This window comes from Pristiophorus japonicus, chromosome 13 (genome assembly GCF_044704955.1).
Source record: "Pristiophorus japonicus isolate sPriJap1 chromosome 13, sPriJap1.hap1, whole genome shotgun sequence".
NCBI lineage: Eukaryota > Metazoa > Chordata > Chondrichthyes > Pristiophoridae > Pristiophorus > Pristiophorus japonicus.
In genome coordinates, this window is record NC_091989.1 from 153,540,049 (window position 1) to 153,565,112 (window position 25,064).

Here is a 25,064-nt window from a genome sequence, read left to right on the forward strand (position 1 = left end):
ATGGCGCACACATCTCCAGTTATAGTTTGAAACGATCCCGAGGCATAGAAGGGAAGTGCAGCTGTAATCTTCACTTCAACAGACAAGGTAGTCGGCGTTCTGCTTCTCGGCTGTAAATCTGCTCTCAGCATATCACAGATCTCAACGACAACTTCTCTGCGAAAACGCAGCCGTTTGACACAATCGGCCTCGCTCATGTCCAGGTACGAACGCCTGGCTCGATATTGCCGACGTGGGTAAGGCCTCCTGCCCATCAGCCTATGGGCTATGTTGTTCCTGGTGCGGTGAGCTCTAATCAATTCTCTCCTGTGCAGTGAATTGATGGAGAACCATTGCATAATCTGTGGTGCTGATAATGCAGCACCCATACTTGAAGTATAAATTAAACTTTTAAACTTTCAAACTTGCTGGCTGGCTCTCCCTCCCTCCCGGTGCTTTGCATGCTTCCCCTATCCCCTGGCCGAACTTCTCTCTGCAGCTCGGTGCCTGTTGCTGCCGGGCTCTGCTGCCTTCGCTCTCCCTCGCCTCACGCCGCCCCTATCCCCTGGCCGAACGGCTCACAGCTCAGTGCCTGCTGCTGCTGCTTCAGAGAGGTAGGAAAATTTAATTTCTTTTTTTATTTGATTTATTTATCATTTATTATTCATGATGGCTCTTTATTTGTAAAAGTGAAGTGTTTAATGCTTGTAAAATCCCCTAACTTCCCGCCCTCCCCCCCTCTCCCCTCCTCCCCCCCGCCGCCATCTCTCGCTCCCTGCGCCTAATTTATAAAGTGTAGGCAAGGTTTTTCTGAGTGTAAAAAAATCTACACTTACTCCAAACTAACTTAGAATGGAGTAAGTTTTCGCTGCCTAAACTTGCAAAACAGGCGTAAGTGGCTGGACACATCCCCTTTAGAGAAAAAAAACTGTTCTAAAGCAAAACTATTCTCACTAAAATTTGGGCAAACTAAATGCCGAGAATTGCAATTTCTAAGATACTCTATTCTAAACTAGTTGCTCCAAAAAAATAGGAGCAACTCGAGCCGAAACTTGAGCCCATTGAACTTAATGCTCATTACACCAGGATCAGCCTCCTAAATGCCAGTTACTACTACAATCAACTTAGAAAACCACACCCAAGTGACAAATAACCTGAATAAATCATCTAATTGAGTCTTTCCCAATCAGGAAACAACAACTTGTATTTATATAGTGCCTTTAACGTAGTAAAACATCCCAAGCCGCTTCACAGGCGCATTATAAAACAAAATTTGACAATGAGCCACAGAGATATTAGGGCTAATGACCAAAAGCTTGGTCAAAAAGGTAGGTCTTAAAGGAGGAGAGGTAGAGATGCAAAGAGGTTTATGGAGGGAATTCCAGAGCTTAGGGCCTAGGCAGCTGAAGGCAAGGCACACCAATGGCAGAGCAATTAAAATTGGGGATGCTCAAAAGGCCAGAATTCGAGGAGCGCAGATATCTGAGATGGTTGTGGGACTTGAGGAAATTACAGAGTTAGAGAGGACGAGGCCATGGAGGGATTTGAAAACAAGGATGAGAATTTTTAAATCAAGATATTGCTTAACCGGGAGCCAATGTAGGTCAGCAAGCACAAGGGTGATGGGTGAATGGGACTTGGTGCGAGTTAGGACACGGGCAGAAGAGTTTTGAATGATCTCAAGTTTAAGGGGGGTAGAACTTGGGAAGCCGGCCAGGAGTGCGTAAAATAGCATGCTGCCATCAGGCTGTTTTTTTGTGACATGCACAAATGAAAATCTCTTGTTTCTTACAGAAGACATTTAAAATATTCCTTCCCCTCTCTGTTCATCTGGGGGAAGATGGAACTTACTGTAAGAAGTTTGTCCCGGTTATCCAGTAGGACTTTCTCTGTGTGCCTGTAAGCATGAGCCACCAATAGTTGGACTTCCTATAGAATAAAGAAAATCAGTGAGGAGGTGCATGCATTATTAAAGACAATTATTGGCCACATCTGTCAATTATGATAGTAATGCAAATTAACTTTATAACCAAACATCTCTTGTTAGTTTACTACCAGTGTCATTAACAAAATCAATTTAGTTTCCAGTAATTCCAAACTAGGAGCATCAACCAACCAATCATCAATATTGTAGCTTATAAATTGTATCTTTTTGACAAGCCAATAAATACTAAGGCAATACAACTTCTATCAGCCAAACACAAAGCAGCATTAACACAACTATGGAAAAGAAAGAGTCTGGCCCCTTCTCACTGTTGAAGAAAGGACAGCAGCAGGAGACAGCATTTGAGAATTTAAACACATACTTCACACCAAAAATAATCACGTCAGAAGGGCTGATCCTGAAAGTCTTCCACTGTATTACACGCGCATGCACTCTTATTGACTCGACTAAAAATGCATTAGATGATTCACCAGGAAAATTAATTTGGCTTGATGTTACTTTATAGTTCATGCACACAATCTCATTAGGTAAACATAGTATAGGAATACAATAGTATCAGTGTGTCAGGGTAACTGTACTTAGTCATCTAGCAGATACAAGATCACTATTTAATAAGTCATATACAAGTAACATTACAAGATCTACATGTGCATACACATATTTGTGCCTATACAAGACTATGCTTTCAATAAGCTTCTGCAATTGCTTTGAAGCTGGGATTAATGCCTAGAATTTACATTAGTATGTACAGATCAACTGCAACAGAAAGTTCATTTAAACAGCACTTATTCAAACAAATCTAGTGTTTAGTATAAAATAAACCACACCACAAAGAACTTGTGACTTTAAAAAGCTAAGCCACACAAGAGATAACCATTCCTTATTCATGTTTATTCTTAGCCAAGTTTTCTACCTCACCTTATTCACTTCTTAATTTCACCTCTCCTCACCCCAACCATACATTCTCTACATAAAAGGAAGTGGTAAAAAGATATCTTTAGTGATCCTATATCACTTTAAAACTTACATGATCCATGTGCTCCTGAAGTCCTTGGCTGAAGGGTCGTCGACCAACTGTCCCCATCTCCTCTGTATCAGGGAATGAGATGTGTCCAATTGCTTCAACCATTCCATAGCATTTCACCATGGAGTAAGCCACTTTTGTAACTTTTCGCAAGTCATCCTGAGCACCTGCATATTAAACATTATACCACTTAAGTCCAGGATGTTAGCATATGTACTTTTATTTTGGCTTCCAAGCAGATCCAATTATTTTTTGTGAATACAAAAAATAAATCAGAGTAAATAATGTCACTTCTAGAAAAGCAAGTAGATTCTCCCATGGGCAATTCCCAAAAGAGTCCCACGCTTCAAGCATAAAAAGCTCTCCCAAACCAAAAAAAAAGTCTAACAGAGTTAGTGATCAACAATGGTGACATTTTATGGTGCATCAGATACTTGGGTACCTTGCATTATACCTTCTAATTCACATTGTTTTGTCCTGCTACAACTGTACAGGATATTGGCAAGACCACAACTAGAGTACTGCATACAGTTTTGGTCTCCTTATTTAAAGGAGGGGTATACTTGCATTGGAGGCAGTTCAGAGAAGATTTACTAGGTTGATTCCGGAGATGAAGGGGTTGACTTTTGAAGAAAGGTTGAGCCTATACACATTGGAGTTCAGAAGAATGAGAGGTGATCTTATCGAAACATATGAGGGGTTTTGACAAGGTGGATGCAGAGAGGATATTTCCATTCATAGGGGAAACTAGAACTAGGGTGCATAGTTTAAGAATAAGGGGTTGCCCATTTCGAACTGAGATGGAGGAATTTCTTCTCTTAGAGGATTGTAAATCTGTGGAATTCTCTGCCCCAGAGAGCTGTGGAGGCGGGGTCATTGAATATATTTATGGTGGAGATGGACAGATTTTTGAACGATGAGAGTGAAGGGTTATGGGGAGCAGGCAGGGAAGTGGAGCTGAGCCCAAGATCAGATCAGCCATGATCTTATTAAATTGCGGAGCAGGCTTGAGGGGCCAAATGGCCTACTCCTGCTCCTATTGCTTATGTTCGCCACTCATTCAGGTCTCATTCAATTCCCAAAACAGAGCAAGTGGATGATCTACCTCTATAACTTTCAATGGCACATAAGCACATCCTAGGATTATGATGAAATCGATATGAACAGGACACAAAATAGCATTAATCATTCTGTGCAAAAGCCACAATTTTCTGTTTATACATACGGAGAAAGTTGGTGCAGGGCAAAGGCCTAGGTGCTCATAACAGCACCAAGGTTAAAAAGAATAAAAGAGAAGACAAGGTAAATCAGGAAGTGATTCGGTGACTCCTAGCTTAGATTTTAAAAACTTGCAGATTGTAAGAATAAGGAAAGACTGGGGAGGTATGGAGATCCATAAGCTTTGAGATCCTGCAAAAGAATAAAGTTAAACTAAGAGAATGCAATTAATCTTGATTTTAATGCAGTGGGGATACAGGAAAGGCTATAGGCTGCAGAAAGAGAATGGAAGTTAAGAAAAAAGGAACCAAAAGAACTTTAGTAACAATAAGAGACAAGGAAGGTTGTGATGGCAAGATAAAAGACTGGAAGCAGAAGGGCAGAGTGGGTCCACCCATCAGGCAACTAGCTTTTTCTTGTATCCTGTCCAGGAATGCAAGTGGGGTACTTGAACAAATAAGAGCTCAGAAATTACACTGTGCAATATCATATAATAGCTTAATTTCTTTTCAAATTCTTCTATCTCCTAAAAAGGTTTCACTATTAAATAGATTAACACCGCTGATAAGAGAGAGAAATTGAATAAAGTGTTAATTGCCAGTGAGTAATTGCCTAGGTAGAGGCCTCCAACAAAGCATTTCTAATTTTTCCATTGGTCAGATGCAGAATAAACATCAGGTACGCCACTGAACAATGTAGCATATTGTCCAAACTTAGAAGAGAACAAAGTAACTTTCCATTTTCCTCCTTGCCCATTTTGGACTGCAGCATCCAATTACTGATGAATCACAGGTAGTTATGTGATGTGGAATGGTATTCACTTCAAAGTGAAGTCAGGCTGCCCAAGCTCACTTCCCTTAGGATCCTTACAATTGTCAGACTTTAGTCAGGCCTGAAGTTAACCCAGATCCTAGGAGGTGAAAGGACAATGCTGTAAACCCACTGCCCCAACCATCTGATATTAAAGCTGCTCTTTTAGAAAGGTAACCAAAGCAATTTTTAGATAGGTATAAAAATGTATACATTTAAATATCTCAATTGAGGAATCTACTGATAAGAACAGAAGAATTAGGAGCAGGAGTAGACCATTCGGCCCCTCGAGCCTGCTCCGCCATTCGATAAGATCATGGCTGATCTTCTACCTCAACTCCACTTTCCTGCACTATCCCCACATCCCTTGATTCTCTTAATATCCAAAAATGATGACTCTAGTAATATCCAAAAATGACTAGTGAGTAGATGACTGAGGAAGATCACAAGTTCTAGCTCAAAGGTGCATTTTGGGAATCAGCTTGGCCTAGTGGTGCCATTCTCACCTCTGATTCAGAAGGTCATGGCTTCAAGTCCAACTATGAACTTGAGCACATATTTTAAACTGACAGTTCAAGGAAGTACTGCATTATTGGCAGTGCCATCTTTCAGATGAGATGTTAATCCTACCTTTTCAGATGGATGTAAAAGATCCCATGACATTATTTGAAGAGCAGTGGCGTTCACCTAGTGTTCTAACTAACATTTATCTTCAACCACCACCACCAGAAACAGATTAGTCATTCATCTCACTTTCTGTTTGTGGGCCGAATAAACTTCTGGTACACGACTAAACAATGTAGCAGATTCTCCAACCTTAGAAAGAGAACAGTGACCTTTCCATTTTCCTCATTGCCCATTTTGAACTGCAGCATCTAATTACTGGTGAATGTGCAACTCGGCTGCCATGTTTGCCTAAATAACAGGGGCTACATTTCAATAGTACTTGATTGGCGCTATTCCGAGGATGTGAAATGCACTATATAAATGCAAGTCTCTCTTTTATGTTGAATTTGCAGATCTCAACTAGGATGGCAGTATTTAAAACGGAGAAGGAATTTCTTCTCTCAGAGGGTTGTAAATCTGTGGAATTCTCTGTCCCAGAGAGCTGTGGAGGCTGGGTCTATGAATATATTTAAGGCGGAGAGACACAGACTTTTGAAAGATAAGGGAATAAAGGGTTATGGGGAGCGGGCAGGGAAATGGAGCAGAGTCCATGATCAGATCAGCCATGATCTTATTAAATGGCGGACCAGGCTCGTGGGGCCAATGCCTACTCCTGCTCCTATTTCTTATGTTCTTAGAGGTGGTGCAATGGGCCTCAGTGCCCTTGGATTAAGGAGGGGGTAAAAATATGACCAGGGTTCGAGGATCAAACTTGGTTGTGATGCTCTCTATAATTAAACAGCCTGCTGATACTCGAGGCTCACACATGAATAATTGCCACGTGTAATGTACTGGAAGATGACTGGTGCATATCACAGGAGTTGCACACTGCAATGACGGATAGTCTTCACAGAGCAAAAGTCATCCTGGTTTGCCGTCTTCCAGGAGCCCGTTTCAGTGGCTTTGGTAGTGGGCTGGAAGGAGGTCTCCCATCCCATCAGCCAGATGTGTGGTGTGTGAAGGAAAAAAATATAGTTATCTTAAAAAGAGACGTTCACCTTTTTATCCACCCATGATGGGTGGGGAAAAGAGGAGAGGACTTGGATAACTGGGGAGGGGGGAGGGGGGTGATGCGGTTGAAGGGGCGGATGTTGAATAAAAGCAAAACCCTTTAGTCTAAAACTGAACACAAGACTGACCAACGGATCAGAAGAAAGAATCATGCAAGTAATCTTAAATTGGGATTATACCTGTTGTGACTTTATTAAAGGTGATAGCTTCAGCAACACGACCACCTAGAGCCATACACATGCGTTCAAAAAGCTGCTCTTTGGTAAAAAGGTGCTGCTCTCGAGGCAGGATCTGTGCAAATCCCAGTGCAGCATTTGTTCGTGGCGTTATGGAAACCTACAAGGTAAAAAGATTAAACTCTAAAAAAAATAGATCAGAAATTATTTACAATTTACCTCAGGTGATTTTGTAAAATTAAAATTGGGTCCCGAGTTTGGTCAAATTTAAGTTCCGCCCATTTACCGTCGAAGACCTCCAAGATCCTGACGGTACTTCGGCCGGAGGTTTGGTGAAAAAAATGTGGAAAAAAACGCCCGGTGGATAAAATGGGCATTACATGCCAATTCTAGGCAGTAGCAGGTGGTAGGTCAGATTCTGGGTGGCAAATGCGATCCTCGGCAAAGTAATGCTGAGGACCCAAGGAGGGGAGAAAAGGCAAAAAATAACCTTCAACAAATAAAAAACAAAACATGACAAAACCTTCAGGAGGACCCTATCAAACAATCGCTGCAAAAGAAATAAAGCAAAACATATCACTACCCTTTTCTTGCAGGTCTTCATACCTACTGTTCAGGTAAAACCTGCTTCCATGCGGCAGTCTTTTCTCCTGTTGGAACGGCAGACCGCTCGGATGAATCTTGGGTGGGAGGACTTTTTTTTTTCGGCGTCGCACGCTGGTGCACACCAGCGGACGCTCCGCAACGGTCAATTCAAACCGCCAGCGTGAGGGCCTCACCAAACTCGCACGGAGGGGAGAGCGCTAAAAAAACAGGGAGACCGCCGAGAAAACTCGGCAGCAGCCAGCAGCCGGCAGTCGGTTGACCAAATTCAGGTCTGTGGTTCAAAACCATTGATGCAAAACCAAAAAATCATATTAGTAATTCCTTAAAGTTTTCTAAACTTAAATACACAATAATTGTAGCGATCCATACTGGATTTTATTATTTGTTTTAAAACACGACAAACATTTGTTTTCCAAAAAGCTTTATAGCTCTATTAAATGTCTAATGGGTTAATAGCTCTAAACAATACAAACCAGGTCGTTCTAGCTTCAATTCCTGGTCTGCACAGAGACATCAGCACCTCTGGGCTAGGGAGGGAAAATTAACCAGAATTCCTGCTCCTGAATAGTATATTGTGCATTCTGCTGGAAAGTGCCCACTTGTGAAAACAGGATTGGACTTGGCTGTAATGACCAGCATGTTCGAATAGCCACACCAGCTGAATACTCAAAACAACTCTACAATAAAATCTTTGAACCATCAAAGTACATCTCTCTCTTCCCCATCACTATCCAACTATTCTAAATGTCCCAATGTTTTTGCTTCTACTAGCCTGCCTGTATTTGTTGAAGATTTACTTTCCGCTAAATTTAAATTCTCTTGTCCTACTTTCCTGTTTACTTTGAAATAATATTCTGAGTTTTAATTTTATCTATAGCAGTTAATTGACTTTAACGAGGTTGTTCCTGAACTGCTTTCTTTCTTGATGGTAGAGCTTCATTCAGCTCTCCTGTGGTAGCGAGATCCTACACCTACATCACTATTTATAATAAGCTGCTGTTATGTGCCTCCCAGCAACCAGCTTACAATAGGGCTAGAGGAAACAGATCAATTTTACACACAGACACCTCAGAATCATTGCAAGGCAGTGATTCAAATGAGCGGTTCAGGTAACAGCTATTTAATATTTGTAAAAAGCAGCAGTCATTTCAGACTCCAACTGGCTATATTTATATAACATTTTTTTTTAAAAAACGTGTTCATATATACACACAGATATATCTATCACTAATTTTAACATGATTCATAATTATAAAAAGTGTCTAGACCTTTAAGACAGCTTCTGTGTGCTCAAGAAGCCAGCCCACGAGGACATGTCCAGACTCATGGAAAGCTATTATTCTCTGTTCTTCCTTGGAGAGAATTTTACTCTTCTTGGCAGTGCCTGAGAGGAAAATTAAAATGTGAACAAAATTAAGTAACATTTCCCAAACTAGCAAGTATTGTCATGAGGTGGAGCAATACTGACATTTTTGGAATCTATTCAAATAATCAGTGTAGTGATTTTGTTAAATATGAATAGGGGTTCTTGTAGATTACTTGGACAACTGTAAACTGAGGCATTTAATATGAGCATTTTAATAGAGAACTGAGAAGTATAGAAAACCATACACCACAGAAGGAGCCCATTCAACTTGTGCCGACTCAAGAGCTATCCAATTAGTCCCACTTCCCTGTTCTTTCCCATAGACCTGCAAACTTTTCCTTCAAGATGATTGTACTGTGTATCGAGACAAAAAGATTTGAGACTTCACGAAAATACATTTCTTCTTCCAAAAGAACTTGAAGGACTTTTCCACTTTCCCAGATTTGTCACACACCATTCTTTAGGGAAGAGGGCAACCAGGCAGCTGGTTCCTGAACATTTACCAATGCCATTTGACTATCTCTCATTAGCTGGCTTGGTTTAGCTTTGAAAGTGCAACAAGTTTTATACAACAGATATTTCAGAATTATTACAAAATAGCAATCGAATTAAAAATGTTCAGACAGTAGTATAAAACAAGACTGAAATTGAAGTAGTTGACGATCATCTGGATCTCAAGATTAGATTAGTGATCCTGATATCACAAATGTTACTAATATCATCAGTGGTTTAAAATTTAGGTGCTTCATTCAGCGTTTAAGTTGTCAACTGACCAAAGCTGACACTAATTGCCAGTACAATCTGTGGGCCCGAACTTGGTGGCCTTACCACCCACTATTGCCGAGTTTTTTTGGCAATCTCCCCTCGGTGCCAGTTTTCACTAGGCCTCCCGCCGGCAGGAGGGGAGTACCGCTGGGAACCGCCCGCTGATGGCCGCTAGCCCATCGAGCTGGCAGATTCCTCTGGCCGGGAGTCGGTGGCAGCAGGAGGCAGGACCGCTGCGTGGAGGCAGGTCTAACCCCAACGTTAAGGTTACTGAACTTTTATTTATTTCTTTTTTCAGCGATTTATGTGGATGGGGTCCCCAGACGGTCTTTCAGTGGTTTTTTGTATGTAAATTTTTATTTTTATGTGCCCGCCCTCCCTGGGCCCGACTCAATCATCAGCGGCACTTTGGCGAGGATTGCATTTGCCACCGAGATTGGGAGTTACTGGCCACTGCTGCCCAGATTCATGCGTAAGTCCCTTTCAAGGACTTTTTAAAATTAAACTCCCGAAAGTACCATCAGGTATCTTGGCGGTCCTTTGGGCGGCACTGAGCTTCCACCAAGTTCGGGCCTTATACACTTCATATGTAATGCCCAAAAACAGGAGTCATAACCGTCATGTCATTACTACTACAAATTTATTTAGAAACAACTAGCGAGAACTACATGGTCTAAAAATGGACTATGCACATACTTCATCTAATTTTAACATGGGTTCGCAATTAATTAATAGAAAAATGACTATACCTTTAAGACAGTTTCTATGTGCTCAAGAAGCCAGCGCATAAACCTTTGTGCTGTACTAATGCAACACAGAACGAATATCAATGCTAGGATCCTCCTGATCTATGGGCCGAAGTTTCGGTATCTGGTGAAAACGGCGCACCTCCGAGACTTACATGACCTGCCTGGGCTCGAAGGTGCACCGGAATATTCTGCAGCAATTCTCCGGTCCTCCTGGACCATGGCGTAGAGTGGTGTGGCGCAGCGTAATCTCCCTGGGGAGGAGACTGCCTGCAGGGGGGCGGGGCTAGGGATCATGCCTTCTTCCCAGAGCCGGCAGCGTTGCGCAGGCGCGCTGGAGCATGCGTGCCTGCGCAATGGCTTGGAGAGCGTGGATACCGGGTTGGGGGGGGGGGGGGAGGTGGGGACGCGTGGCAATCGGGGTGGGGAGGGGGTGGGGAGAAGCGTGGCAAGGGATGGAAGAGGGAGCGTGGCAACAGGGATGGAGGAGCGTGGGTTGGGGGGCACTCAGTGATCGAAGGGCCGGAGGAGGGAGCAGGGGTGCCTCCTTCCAGCCTCTCCCTCACACCCCCCCACCACACACACACACACCCCCTCCCACTCCCCACCCTTCCCACACACACCTCCCCCACTCACACACACTCGCACCCCTCACTGTCAGATACAGAGAGAGAGAGACACTACCAGAGACACCTTCCCTTTACATAAAGGTAAGACTTCTATTTTTTATTGATTGATTACTTATTACTTTGGTCTTGGTGCTTTAGGTGCAGGGTTCCTTCTATTTTTTATTAATTAATTGCTTATTACTTTTTGTGCTTCGTTTAGTGCTTGGTGCTTTAAATGTACTGCTTTGTTTAGTGCTTAGTGCTTTAAATGTACTTTGCTTCTTCAATGTTGTTGTGAAGGTGTTTATGGAAAATCCTCTCACTTCCCTTACCCCCCCGCTGTTGTGATGTTGATGTGTCCTTTGTGTTTAATGCTCCCACCCGCCGTCTCTGGCTGTGCCTGCACTAAACTTAACTCTAGGTAAGGTTTTTCAGAACTTACAAAAGTGGACACTTACTCCATCCTAAGTTAGTTTGTAGTAACTTTTCACTGCCGAAACTTGCAAAACAGGCTCAAGTGGCTGGACACACCCCCTTTTGAAAAAAAAAGTACCTTACCTAAAGCCAACCTAAACTAACTCATTCGAACTGGAGCAAACTAATATCCGAGAATTGCAATTTCTAACATACTCCAAACTAAACTAGTTGTTCCAAAAAACGAGGAGCAACTCCACCCGAAACCACGAAGTGCGCCTAAAAATAACTTCCAGATTCTCCGGCTCCCTGCAGGTCCTCTGGCCCTCGGCGCGGCGCAGCACGAGCTGTGGGGGGCAGAGCTAGGTCCCTGCGCTGAAAACAGTGCCGGGACCTCTGCACATGCGCGCTACAGTGGGCGCGCATGTGCAATAGCTCCAGGCGCCCAAAACTGTGTGGGAGGGGCCCGAAGCACGCAGCCCCTAGCCCTGGCCGAATGGCCTCACTGGGGCTGCGTGCATAAGGCTGCCTCCCACGCCCAGCTCCTGCTTCCTCCCAACCCGACTCGACTTCCGCCCCCCCCCCCCCACCACCCCCACCGCACTGGACACCGCCCCCGACTCCCCCGGACCGCGACACCGACCCGCGCTCCCCCCCCACCCCCAACCCGAACTCCCTCCCACCACCCCCCACCTCTGACCCGACCCGCGCTCCCGACCCCCTTCCCCCCACCCGGACCGGACCCGACCTGACCTCCCTTCCCCCGCCCCGAACCGACCTCCCTCCTCCCCCCCCCGACCCGTACTCCCATCGCCCCCCCCCCCCCACCGGACCGGCCCCGACCCGATCCGACCCAACACCACCTCACTGTAAATCTGGTGCTGGGGACGGGCCCTGCCCGAAGTCTTGGGCCCGGCCCGTTCACCCCCCTCCTCCCCCCCTTCCCCTTCTCCCCCCCGCTTCCTGCTTCCCCGTCTCCCCCCCTTCCCCTTCTTCCTCCTCTCCCCCTGCCCCCCCCTCTCTCCCCCTACCCTCAGTCAGAAACACAGACACTGACAGACAGAGAGTGAGAGACAGAGACAGACAGACAGAAAGATAGAGACACTGACAGAGACACACTGTGGGGGGGGAGAGGGCATCCCAGCACGCTGTTGGAGGGCTCCCGGTGCTGCAGTCGGTAAGTAGAAAATGTTTTATTTATTGATTTTTTAAAAATTTAGTCATTTTTTTTGATTGCTTTATTGATTGATTTATTGATGTTTTTATTATTGATGATGGCTCTTTATTTGTAAAACTGAAGTGTTTAATGTTTGTAAACTTCCCTTTAAACCCCGCCCCCCCCGCTCCCTACGCCTGATTTTCTAAAGTGTAGACAAGATTGTTAGAAGAAACGCTTTTTTAAAAAATTTATCTTTTTTCGGTTTTAAAAAAAAAATGTCTTCATAATCCAGGGGGTGGGGTTCAAATATGTAAAGGGAAAAAAACCAGAATCTAACTCAGGATTCAAAGGCCCTCGATGGGTTTTAGCACAAGATACAGAAAGTGTTTTTCCAGCGTACAAAAATCTTCACTTACTCCATTCTAAATTAGTTTGGAGTAAGTTTTCACTGCCGAAACTTTGAAAACAAGCGTAAGTGGCCGGACACGCCCCCTTTTGAAAAAAAATTCTGTTCCAAAGTGAAACTGTTCTAACTGACTAGAACTGGAGCAAACTAAATGCCGAGAATTTGAATTTCTAAGATACTCCATTCTACACCAGTTGCTCCAAAAAATCAGGAGCAACTGAGGCCGAAACTTGGGCCCTATATGTGGTGGTACATTATTTACTTACCAAGAAAACTTCATAAAAAGTTTCAATAGAAAATAGACATACCTGCAATGACCTTCTCTACTGCATATTCAAAACTGAATGAGTCAACAGATTTCTGCCCTTCCCTGGCTGCATGTAATGCTGCTTCATTACAAATGTTGGCAATGTCAGCTCCTAGGATGAAGACAGATTAATGTATACTCTAAACTATAAAAAAAGATTTTGAAGTATAAAATTCGTTGTGCATATTAGGACATATTGACATTAGTACTTTTGGATAACTTAATAGATTTTGGATGCAACTTTTCATCCTTAAATTTCTAATGAAATATATAGTTCAGAAAACTTACACTAACAAGTACAGCAACTTCTACACAAATGTAGTGGCAGCTCAGCCTATAAAAAAATTACAATAAAATCCTGCACAATACTTGTAAATATTGACATCTTACCACTGAATCCTGGAGCTAGCTCAGCCAATCGTTGGGAATAAAAACTGGCCGGGCGAGTTAACTTCAGACTCTTCAAATGTTGTTCAAAAATTTCCTTCCTCTCCTAAAAATGTGAATGAAATAAGCAGTTTACCACTCCCACCTAGGACAATAACACTTATAATATTATCCATGGTTCAATTTTTCAGTTTATTTTGAGAGGGTGCTGCAGGTTCCTAACACACTTTAATTTTCTATTTGTTGCACTGAACAAAACAATCTCGATGCTGAATGAGGTGTTCCAGCTACAATGGTCATAGTTCGACTGTGCAAGATTAGAATTGCAGCAACTATACCTTGACAAAGTCAGTTATAATTTTGGTTTTCTAAAAGCATGCATTCCTCCTTCCATAATTTAGTAATGAGACCATGTATCCCACAATCTTGAAACTGTATTTTCAATGTAAACTGCACAAAGAGCACAATAAAAACAAATATTGAGAAAAGTACATAATGTATTAACTATACTTCATAAGAAAATCTTCTGAAATAGTCAGTTTTGAAAAGTCCAATTGCTGACAAAGCATATCCTGTAGGTCTGTCATTGTGTACCTTGGTATCAGCATAACAAATTGAAGTAACTTCCTTGATAGGGAGTTAAACATTTATTTAAACAGCAAAAAGAAACAGAACTATGATCAACTGGTGACTGTCCTCCTTTGCAATAGGAAAGCATAGGGAAGTGCAGAGCAGGGAAGAAAGATCGTTTCTGGAGTTGAAATGGCTAAAGGTGGCATATAATTGACGAATGCCAATGTCAGACTCTAATCCGATACTGGAGCCAGGCAGATCTGCATTATTCCAAGTCACTCAGATAATCAGCTAATGTGCCTCATTACGAGGATACAATAACTTGCATTTACATAGCGCCTTTAACATAGTAAAACGTCCCAAAGTGTTTCACAGGAGCAGCAGGCTGAGCGGCCCCCGGCCTGCGAGCACCATCGGAGCATACCACTCTAGGGAGCAGTACATGCTGGAGCAGGAGAGCAACAACAGCGAAGAGGGACATCACCAAGATCCAGGTCGGTGATTGAAGCGTGGGCAGGTACAGCAGAGGAGCGGCGAGGTCGGGGCGAAGGAGTGGCGAGAGACTGTAGAGGGATGTGATCGGAGCCCAGGAGGGGCGGGGACCCAGGAGGCAAGGGCCCAGGGGCAGCACAGACCAGCCCACACTGCGATGTGCGCGCGCACTAGGTCCGTACAACAGAGCTGGTCTCCAATCGTCTTGGTTAATCCTTGCCACTGGACCAAGACCTAGCTCTGTCAAGCTCGTGTGGTGGCTGCTGTGCAATAGCCACCACACGCTAAAAAAAAATCCACACACAGGCATCTTCCACCCTTCAAGATTTAGTTCCGAACTTGGAATTTTAGGTCCTTCATTGAAACACCCGTGAACTTTTTGACATGGAAGCAAGTCATCCTCGATTTGAGGGACTGCCTATGATGATGATGATAATCAAACAAAATTTGAAACCGAGCCACATAAGGAGATAGTAGCACAGGTGACCAAAAGTTTGATCAAAGAAGTAGATTTTAAGGAGCTTCTTGAAGGAGGAGAGAGAGGCATAGCGATTTAGGGAGGGTATTCCAGAATTTAGGGCCAAGGCAGCTGAAAGCACGGCTGCCAATGGTGGAGCAATTAAAATAGGGGATGCACAAGAGGCTGGAATTGAAGGAGCACAGAGATGTGTGAGGTTTGTGGGGCTGGAGGATGTTATAGAGGTAGGGAGGGGCAAGGACATGGTGGGATTTGAAAACAAGGATAAGAATTTTATAATCAAGGCATTGCTGGACCAGAAGCCAATGTAGGTCAGCGAGCACAGGAGTGATGGGTGAACAGGATTTGGTGCGAGTTAGGATACAGGCAGCAGAGTTTTGGATGAGCTCAAGTTTACGGAGGGTGCAAGGTGGAAGACCGGCCAGGAGAGCATTGGAATAGTCTAGTCGAGAGGCAACAAAGGCATGGATGAGGGTTCCAGCAGATGTCTGCTCAGTATTTCACATATCCATGTGTCTACCGTGTTGCATAACAAATTCAAATCATTTTACAAATCTTGAACTGCATCCTCAGTTTCTGTTGCTTTCCCTATTTGGATTCATCTGCAAATTTGACAAGTTTCAGCACCCAAGTAATTTGTGTAGATACTGCTTCTGCTCCCAATGAAAGTTTATCCCAGGCATCAGGTGATGAAACCACAACAGAAACATCAAACAGCATTAGAAATTCCCATTTGCCAGACAAACATTAATTATGGAATGCAGTTACACCCAGAACAGCAAACAAAAACCCACTTTGTTGAATCAACACCCTTTATGTTATGAGCAAACAGCTCAGGTGATAACATTTACTCAAGCACAAACTTTCCATAGCCTGAAGCATGATTCAGCAACCCTGGTTCACTAATTGATGGTTAACTCTACACATAACCTTTGAATTCAAAAGATAGTGTTCTCAATGGCAATGGCATGAATGATCATCAGACTGCAGTGTGTGAGGTTTCACTACTGGATTGTTGAAGTACAATTGCAGCAGCTCCTGTATTCCTGGCTCAACCATGGCAATCTGGCTTAAACTATAGCAATTCTTATGATACTGCTTCAGTCAATTTTTTGGAAGACAGACAGCCTAGTGATCTGTGTGGGTTTGGACTGTGCAGAGTCCAGCAGAAAAAAGATGGGTTTCCTTTACCACCAATTAAACAGAGTTAAAATACCCCATCAGTGCGAGATTAAGGCTTTAATCTTAAACTTGCCACTGGTGTCAATTAGGCTGTGAATACTGAAGATCCCAGATTTTCCATACATTTATGCCATTGTTTTGCCCCACTGTAGATTAGATGTGATTACCAAGCAGAGTTGAAACGTTAAAATCCTTTCTGTGCTCAGTAAGGTTGAGGCTATAAAGATGCACCCTATTGCAGTTCTCGATCAGTTATCATATATCTCAACACAAATGTTTGCTCCATTACAGTTCAATGTAAAAACAGCACACACACACACATTAAAAAAAAATGAGAATTAGGTGTAGAACAGAAATAGTACCATTTATGCAGCATTACACTTAAACCTCTCCAAAAATTAAAGTCTTAACCATTAATGCACCATGAACAGGTTTGTTTTATTATTGCTGCTGCCAATGAGTTTACTCTCGCTCATGTTGCCAGCCCTTTCCTTCTTTACACCAAGAACATTTTTTTAGGATCAACAGGGCCGCAGCTATGGCGTGACCATATCAGTTTTCACACATTTGCCATCTGATTAACTTAAAATTTAACCTAATCAAATGGCAGCTTTTTAAAAAGTTTATCCCACTTCAAAATGAACAGCTGCAGAGGATAAGATATGTTAAGTTAAAAACAAAAGTCATTACATAGAACGTTAAGAAAAAGTAAAATATGAATGAGGGAGAGGGAAAGAGAAATAAAGTAAACATATGTAAAATGAGTAGCTTTGTTACGATAATATATATTCTTTTACAAACACAACACGTTTGCTGAGAATCTGTAAAACTGTGGCCTACTGAGATTGGCATTTCCACAAATATGTCCATTAGTCTAAGGGATAAAATGCACTTCAGATTTAGTAGAATATTTTAAACTTGCAGGAAACATCTTTGAATTGTAATTTGACTTGATAGTAAAGCAAAAATTTGCAATATTTATTTTCTGCTCTTATCCATCAGTACCTGCAAAGTAGGAAAGTCAATAAATATGTGTCGGTCCAGCCGGCCAGGTCTCATTAAAGCATTGTCCAAAATGTCAGCACGGTTGGTCGATGCCAGAACTATTACATGATCTGTTGTACCCATTCCTGTTCAAAATAGTATCAATCAATAATAAGGCAATTTATAATGTTCCAGTAAGGACAGATGGTGGTATTGTACACAAGACTCGCAATGTTTCACACTTTAATATATACTAGAATAGATGCAAACACATACACTCACCACAGAACCTTATATGCTTATCTGACATGACGATGAACAAGCTATTGGTATACATGCTTCAGAACCTAATTTTGACCATATGGCAGGCAATAACGATTGACTGCAATAGAATTTCAGAGAGTTTTGATCTGGTTGTCAAGACAACCTCTGAAATTCTACTGCAGTCACCAATTGACTGAAAACGTGTTGGTCCTTTCAGCTCAAGTGAATAATCTCAATTTCAGTTGTACTTTCAATATTAATGAGATCATGCAGTCCTGCATTTCATGTTGAGAACTGAAGCACCATTGTTCTGGACTCTCAATACTGCCATATGGATACTGAAGGAGCTGATGCACAGTATAACCACTCACCCCGATCACTATTTGATTTCATTTGAATTCAACACCATAACACAAGTACTATAGCTAAATTGCTTCAGCATACAAGAGTTATTAACTGGCAGAAGTTATTAAAAAAACAAAGTTCTGAAGGGCCGGAGGTGTTCAATACATTTCTAACAATACCAGGCAACAGCTTATTACTTTAGAAAATAATGATCTAGTACCACACAGGTTTGCACCTCAATTGTACCTCAGTGAAATACCCACCATCCATTTCCACTAACAGTTGATTCAGCGTCTGCTCTTCCTCAGTATTAGCAAACCCAGACATGTTGGTAGAACGTTTTTTACCCACTGCATCGATTTCATCAATGTACACAATGCAAGGGGCACGAGCCCGGGCCTCCTTAAACAAACTTCGGACCCTTGCAGCACCTAGACCTACGATGAAAAATTAAATTTGAAACATTTTTGAATTAAAAAAAAAAGTTTCACAGCCTAGAGCAGTGCAACAGGCCACATATAAAAGGTTGATGACGATGTGATGGCTTAATCTGTCATCTCAAAAGCTTTCACAGATAAAAATATCAAATTTAAAAATAAATGTTTTTGATGTTTTCTGTGGGATGCTATTAATCTGAGCAGTCAGCAAAAAAAAAATCACACAAGGATAAGAAAATCTAAATGACTGATCACAAAATTCCAATAATGTACGCAAGATGTTTTATTCATCAGGAAAACACATTAAAATATGGGGCATGCCAGGAGACCAACTGCTTCAGATAGTTCCAATAAACTGTCTCCCACTGTACCTGCTGGATTATCCTAGTTTTCAGGACAGTTCGATGAGGTTAGCTTGGCTCAGTGTTAACACTCTTGCCTCTGATCAGAAGGTTGTGTGTTCAGGACTTCAGCACACAATCTAGGCTGACATGTCAGTATGGTACTGAGAGAGTACATCATTGGAAATGCCATCTTTCAGATTAGACATTAAACCAAGGTCCCATCTGCTTGTTTAGGTAGGCGTAAAAAAATCCTGGCACACTATTTGAAGGAGAACCAGTGGTCACAGTTATCTCCCAACCAATATCACCAAAACAGATTAACTTGTCATCATTATCTCATTGCTGTTTGTGGGACCTTGTTGCATCTGCCCACAAAACAATAGTGACTGCACTTCAGAAACAATTTATTGGCTGTCCAGTGCTTTGGGGCATCCCGAGCATGTGAAATGTGCTGTGCACATGTAAATTAATTCTTTCTTCCAATGTATCTGGTAATACTTCTGGCAAAAGAAGAGCTTCTGAATATTGTCTTCCTAACTTTGCACTCACCAACGTGGATTTTTCATGCCAATCTCGGACAAGTTTTTTTATCCATAGACTGTGGTAATTTTCTTTTTGATTAAAAATTAAGATTAGAACAACTGCCAGAACTTACAAACTAACTGCCTTGTAGATGGAAAAAGGAACACACTTCATGCTTTACGCAGGCATCAGGTCAAGCATGGGCAAGGAAACCATATGCTGATTACCACCTACCGCCCTCCCTCAGCTGATGAATCAGTACTCCTCCACGTTGATCATCACTTGGAAGAAGCACTAAGGGTAAGCAAGGACACAGAATGTACTCTGGGTGGGAGACATCAATGTCCATCACCAAGAGTGGCTCGTAGTACAACTACTGACTGAGCTGGCAGAGTCCTGAAGGACATACTTGCCAGACTGGGCCCGCAGCAGGTGGTGAGAACCAACACGAGGGAAATACCTACTTGACCTCGTTCTCACCAATCTACCTGTTGCAGATGCATCTGTCATTGGTAGCAGTGAGCATCGCACAGTCATTATAGAGACAAAGTCCCGCTTTCACGCTGAAGACACCCTCCATCGTGTTGTGTGGCACTACCACCGTGCTAAATGGGATACATTCAGATCTAGCAGCTCAAAACTGGGCACCCATGAGGCATTGCAAGCAGCTGAATTGTATTTCACCACAATCTGAAATCTCATGGCCTGACATATCCCTCACTTTACCATTACCATCAAGCCAGGGGACCAACCCTGGTTCAATGAGGAGTGCAGATGAGCATGTCAGGAGCAGCACCAGGCATACTTAAAAAGGTAGCAACCTGGGGAAGCTGCAGCACAGGACTACATGCATGCTAAGCTGTGGAAGCTGCATGCGAGAATAAACAGAGCCAAGCGATCCCACCATCAATGGATCAGATCCCACAATCGATGGATCAAAGCTCTGCAGTCCTGCCACATCCAATCGTAAATGGTGGTGGATAATTAAACAACTAACGGGAGGAAGAGGCGTCTCCACGAATATCACCATCCCCAATGAAGGCGGAGCCCAGCACGCAAGTGCAAAAGACAAGGCTGAAGCGTATGCAACCATCTTCAGACAGAAGTGCCGGGTGGATGATCCATATCGGCCTCCTTCTGAGGTTCCCATCATCACAGAAGCCGGTCTTCACTCCACGTGATATTAAGAAACAGCTGAACGCACTGGATACAGCAACGGCTGTGGGTCCCGACAACATCCCAGCTATCGTGCTGAAGGCTTGTGCTCCAGAACTAGCAGTGCCTCTAGTCAAGCCGTTCCAGTGCAGCTACAACACTGACATCAACCCAACAAAGTGGAAAATTGCTCAGGTATGTCCTGTCTTTAAAAAAAAACATTTTTTAAATCCAATCCGGCCAAATGCTGCCCCATCAGTCTACTCTCAATCATCAACAAAGTGATGGAAGGTGTTGTCGACAGTGCTATCAAGCGGCACTTACTCACCAATAACCTGTTCACCGACGCTCAGTTTGGGTTCCACCAGAACCACTTGGCTCCAGACCTCATTATAGCCTTGGTCCAAACATGGACAAAAGAGCTGAATTCCAGAGGTGAGGCAAGAGTGACTGCCTTTGATATCAAGGCAGCATTTGACTGAGTGTGGCATCAAGGAACCCTAGTAAAATTGAAGTCAATGGGAATCAAAGAAAAACTCTCCACTGGCTGGAGTCATACTTAGCACAAAGGAAGATGGTTGTGGTTATTGGAGGTCAATCACATCAGCCCCAGGACATCGCTGCAGAGTTCCTCAGGGCAATGTCCTGGGCCCAACCATCTTCAGCTGCTTCATCAATGACCTTCCCTCCAACATAAGGTCAGAAGTGGGGATGTTCTCTGATGGTTGCATAGTGTTCAGTTCCATTCACAACTCCTCAGAAAATGAAGCAGTCCATGCCCACATGCAGCAAGACCTGGACAACATTCAGGTTAAGATGATAAGTGGCAAGCAACATCCATGCCACACAAGTGCCAGGCAATGACCATCTCCAACAAGCGAGAGTCTAACCTCCTCCCCATGATAATCAACGGCATTAGCATCCACCATCAACATCCTGGGGGGAGGGGGGGGGGATGACCATTGACCAGAAACTTAACTGGACCAGCCACATAAATACCGTGACAACAAGAACAGGTCAGAGGCCGAGTATTCTGCGACGAATGTCTCACCTCCTGACTCCCCAAAGCCTTTCCATTATCGACAAGGCACAAGTTAGGAGTTTGATGGAATATTTTCCACTTGCCATTCAAGAAGCTAGACACCATCCAGGACAAAGCAGCCCGTTTGATTGGCACCCTAGCCATCACCTTCAACATTCACCCCCTCCACCGCAGACGCACCGTGATTGCAGTGTGTGCCATCTACAAGATACACTGCAGCAACTTGCAAAGGCTTCTTCAGCAACACCTCCCAAATCCCCGACTTCTACCACCTAGAAGGACAAGGGCAGCAGACGCATGGGAGCACCATCACCTGCAAGTTCCTCTCCAAGTTGCACATCATCCTGACTTGGCTATATATTGCCGTTCCTTAATTGTCACTGGGTCAAAATCTTGGAACTTCCTTTCTAACAGCACTGTGGGACTTCCTTCACCACAAGGACTACAGCGGCTCAAGAAGACTGCTCATCACCACCTTCTCAAGGGCAAGTAGGAATGGGCAATAAATGCTGGCCTTGTCAGCGATGCCCACATCCCAGAATGATTTTTTTTTTTTTTTTTTTAAAGTCAAAAGGTCACTACAAAGACTTTGATAATTTTTTCCAGCTGAAGCGAACAGTGGACAAAGATTTAACCAATGAACCTATTATTATTATTATTGTGCAGTCAGCTCTTAGGAGATTCCACTTGAAACTTTTCCAAAGCCATTATCAGCCTTTAATTTCTATTTAATATACTGGTGAATACATTTCTAGTTCCTAAAGCATCTGATGATTGTTAGTAATCATTATTTCAAGTATGTTTGAATTTTACTTCCAGTGGAGACCCCTAAGACTCACATTCATAGGCAGTCCCTCAAAGCGAGGATGACTTGCTTCCACGCCAAAAAGTTCACGGTGTTTCAATGAAGGACCCAATATTCCAGATCCCGAACTACATCTTGAAGGGCGGAAGATGCCTGGGTGTGGATTTTTTTTAACGTGTGGACGGACTTGTCAGAGCTAGGTCTTGGTCCAGTGGCAAGGATTAACCAAGACGACTGGAGACCAGCTCTGCTGCACAGACCTAGTGCACACATATCGCAGTGTGGGCTGGCCCATGCTGCCCCTAGGCCCCTAAGACTGAACAATAGCTAACTGCATCAGTTCACCTCCAGTAGGTACGATCTAGGCTGATAGTTTGCATTTCACTTCTAACCAGCTTGATAAATTGAAATTTCAGTACTTAGAGTAGAAATTAGTTGGAATTCATATTAAGTTATATAGTTATCAGCTCACTACACATATTTTGAGCTTCAGATGGTCTTTATTCCTATGACTTGCTATGAAACAAAGAAAGATGGGCTTGAAGAGATTTCTGCCTTTTAACATAAACAAGGAATTCAGCTGCAAACAGTCAGTTTATGCAGCCCCCAAAAAAATCAGGTAGGTTTAAATAGAGTCTATACACATGGCCCCAGGAGTGGGGTGGGGCCTTGGGAGTTTGGACCGTAGGTGGCCTTGACTGCAGTGAAGAATCCTCGTATGTCATCGCTGTCGGCTAGTCCTTGTATTACCTGCGCTTTCTCCATTCACCACCTGTTCTTTACGTCCCGGGTTTTTTGTTTCACTGCAGTCAAGGCCACCTATGGTCCAAACTCCCAAGGCCCCACTCCACTCCTGGCAAAGAACAGGGAAACACTCATCAAGGACACCGAGGCTGTCAGGGCTCACGGGAAGGAGCACTTTGAAGATCTCCTCAATCGAGACTCTGCCTTTGACTAGAGTGTTCTCAACTCCATCCCGCAGCATGCCACCACCTCAGTAAAATTCCAATGCTGCAAGTAGACAAAGCCATAAAACAGCTCAAGAACAACAAGGCTACGGGTGCGGATGGAATTCCTGCTGAGGCGCTAAAATATGGTGGAGAGGCGCTGTTGGAGTGGATATATGACCTCATCTCTCTCATTTGGAGGGAGGAGAGCATGCCGGGGGATCTCAGAGATGCAGTGATAGTGTTCATTTTTAAAAAGGGGAACAAATCCGACTGTGGCATCTACAGGGGAACCTCCTTACTATCAGCCACTGGGAAGGTTGTCGCTAGGGTCCTCCTCAACTGTCTTCTCCGTGGCCGAGGAGCTCCTCCCGGAGTCACAGTGCGGATTTCGTCCCCTACGGGGAACAACAGACATGATCTTTGCAGCACGACAACTGCAGGAAAAATGCAGGGAGCAGCGCCAGCCCTTATACATGGCCCTTTTCGACCTTACAAAGGCCTTTGACACTGTCGACCGTGAGGGCTTATGGAGAGTCCTCCTCCGTTTTGGGTGCCCCCAAAAGTTTGTCAACGTCCTTCACCCGCTCCACGACGGCATGCAAGCTGTGATCCTTACCAGCAGATCTATTATAGACCCATTCCATGTCCGAACTGGGATCAAACAGGGCTGCATCATCGCTCTATCTTTTCAATCTTCCTCGCTGCCATGCTCCACCTCAGTGTCAACAAGCTCCCAGCCGGAATGGAACTAAATTACAGAACCAGTGGGAAGCTGTTTAACCTACGTCGCCTCCGGGCCAGGTCCAAGACCACCCAAACCTCTGTCGTTGCACATTCGGAGACTGAACTCCAGGATATAGTCAATGTATTCACCGAGGCATATGAAAGCATGGGCCTTATACTTGACATCTGTAAGACAAAGATCCTACACCAACCTGCCCTCGCCGCATGGCACTGCCCCCCGGTCATCAAGATTCATGGTGCTCGACAACGTGGACCACTTCCCATGCCTCAGGAGGCTCTTAACAAAAGCAGACGTTGATGCGGAGATCCAGCATCGCCTCCAGTGCGCCAGTGCAGCCTTCGGCCGCCTGAGGAAAAGTGTGTTCAAAGACCAAGCCCTCAAACCTACCACCAAACTCATGGTCTACAGGGCTATAGTAATTCCCGCCCTCCTATATGGGTAAGAGACATGGACAACTTACAGAAGATGCATCAAGTCGCTGGAGATATATCACCAACAATGTCTCCGCAAGATCCTGCAAATCTCCTGGAAGGACAGATGCATCAACATCAGTGTCCTCGCCCAGGCTAACATCCCCAGCATTGAAGCACTGACCATGCTAGATCAGCTTCGCTGGGCAGGTCACTTAGTTCGCACGCCAGACACGAGACTCCCGAAACAACTGCTTCATGCGGAGCTCCTTCATGGCAAATGAGCCAAAGGTGGGCAGCGGAAACGGTATAAGGACACCCTCAAAGCCTCCCTGACGCCTGGGAGACCCTTGCTGAAGACCGCCGTAGGTGGAGAAAATGCATCCGGGAGGGCGTTGAGCTCTTCGAATCTCAACGCTGCGAGCGTGAAGAGTTCAGGCGCAGGCAGCGGAAGGAGCGTGTGGTAAATCAGTGCTACCCCCCCTTCCCCTGACGAATATCTGTCCCACCTGTGACAGGGTCTATGGCTCTCGTGCTGGACTGTTCAGTCAACAAAGAACTCACTTTAGGAGTGGAAGCAAGTCTTCCTCGATTTCGAGGGACTGCCTATGATGATGATGACATGGCCCCAATTTTGCCCAGCATTGGGCGCCGTTTTTTCGGTGCATTGATTTTTCTGGCGTTGCCCATGAACGGAAAGAAAAAAAAAAATCTGCAGCGAAGGAGGAGCATCAACGGCAAGT

General features: G+C 43.9%; 1 protein-coding gene across 5 annotated transcripts in view; it reads right to left on the minus strand.

Annotated features, from left to right (window-relative positions):
- Positions 1 to 25,064, minus strand: part of spg7 (SPG7 matrix AAA peptidase subunit, paraplegin) — a 133,343-nt gene that overhangs the window by 47,543 nt on the left and 60,736 nt on the right. For all 5 annotated transcript variants that reach the window (XR_011596368.1, XR_011596367.1, XR_011596366.1 and 2 more), the window contains exons 9-16: positions 18,175 to 18,348; positions 17,324 to 17,448; positions 13,597 to 13,699; positions 13,208 to 13,318; positions 8,704 to 8,819; positions 6,833 to 6,989; positions 2,952 to 3,115; positions 1,831 to 1,908 (exon numbers count right to left, since the gene is read on the minus strand). Coding sequence is in view for 1 of the 5 variants with exons in the window: in XM_070898149.1 (XP_070754250.1) it covers positions 1,831 to 1,908; positions 2,952 to 3,115; positions 6,833 to 6,989; positions 8,704 to 8,819; positions 13,208 to 13,318; positions 13,597 to 13,699; positions 17,324 to 17,448; positions 18,175 to 18,348 (1,028 nt within the window). In the remaining 4 variants the exon portion in view is untranslated. The remainder of the gene's footprint in view (positions 1 to 1,830; positions 1,909 to 2,951; positions 3,116 to 6,832; positions 6,990 to 8,703; positions 8,820 to 13,207; positions 13,319 to 13,596; positions 13,700 to 17,323; positions 17,449 to 18,174; positions 18,349 to 25,064) is intronic.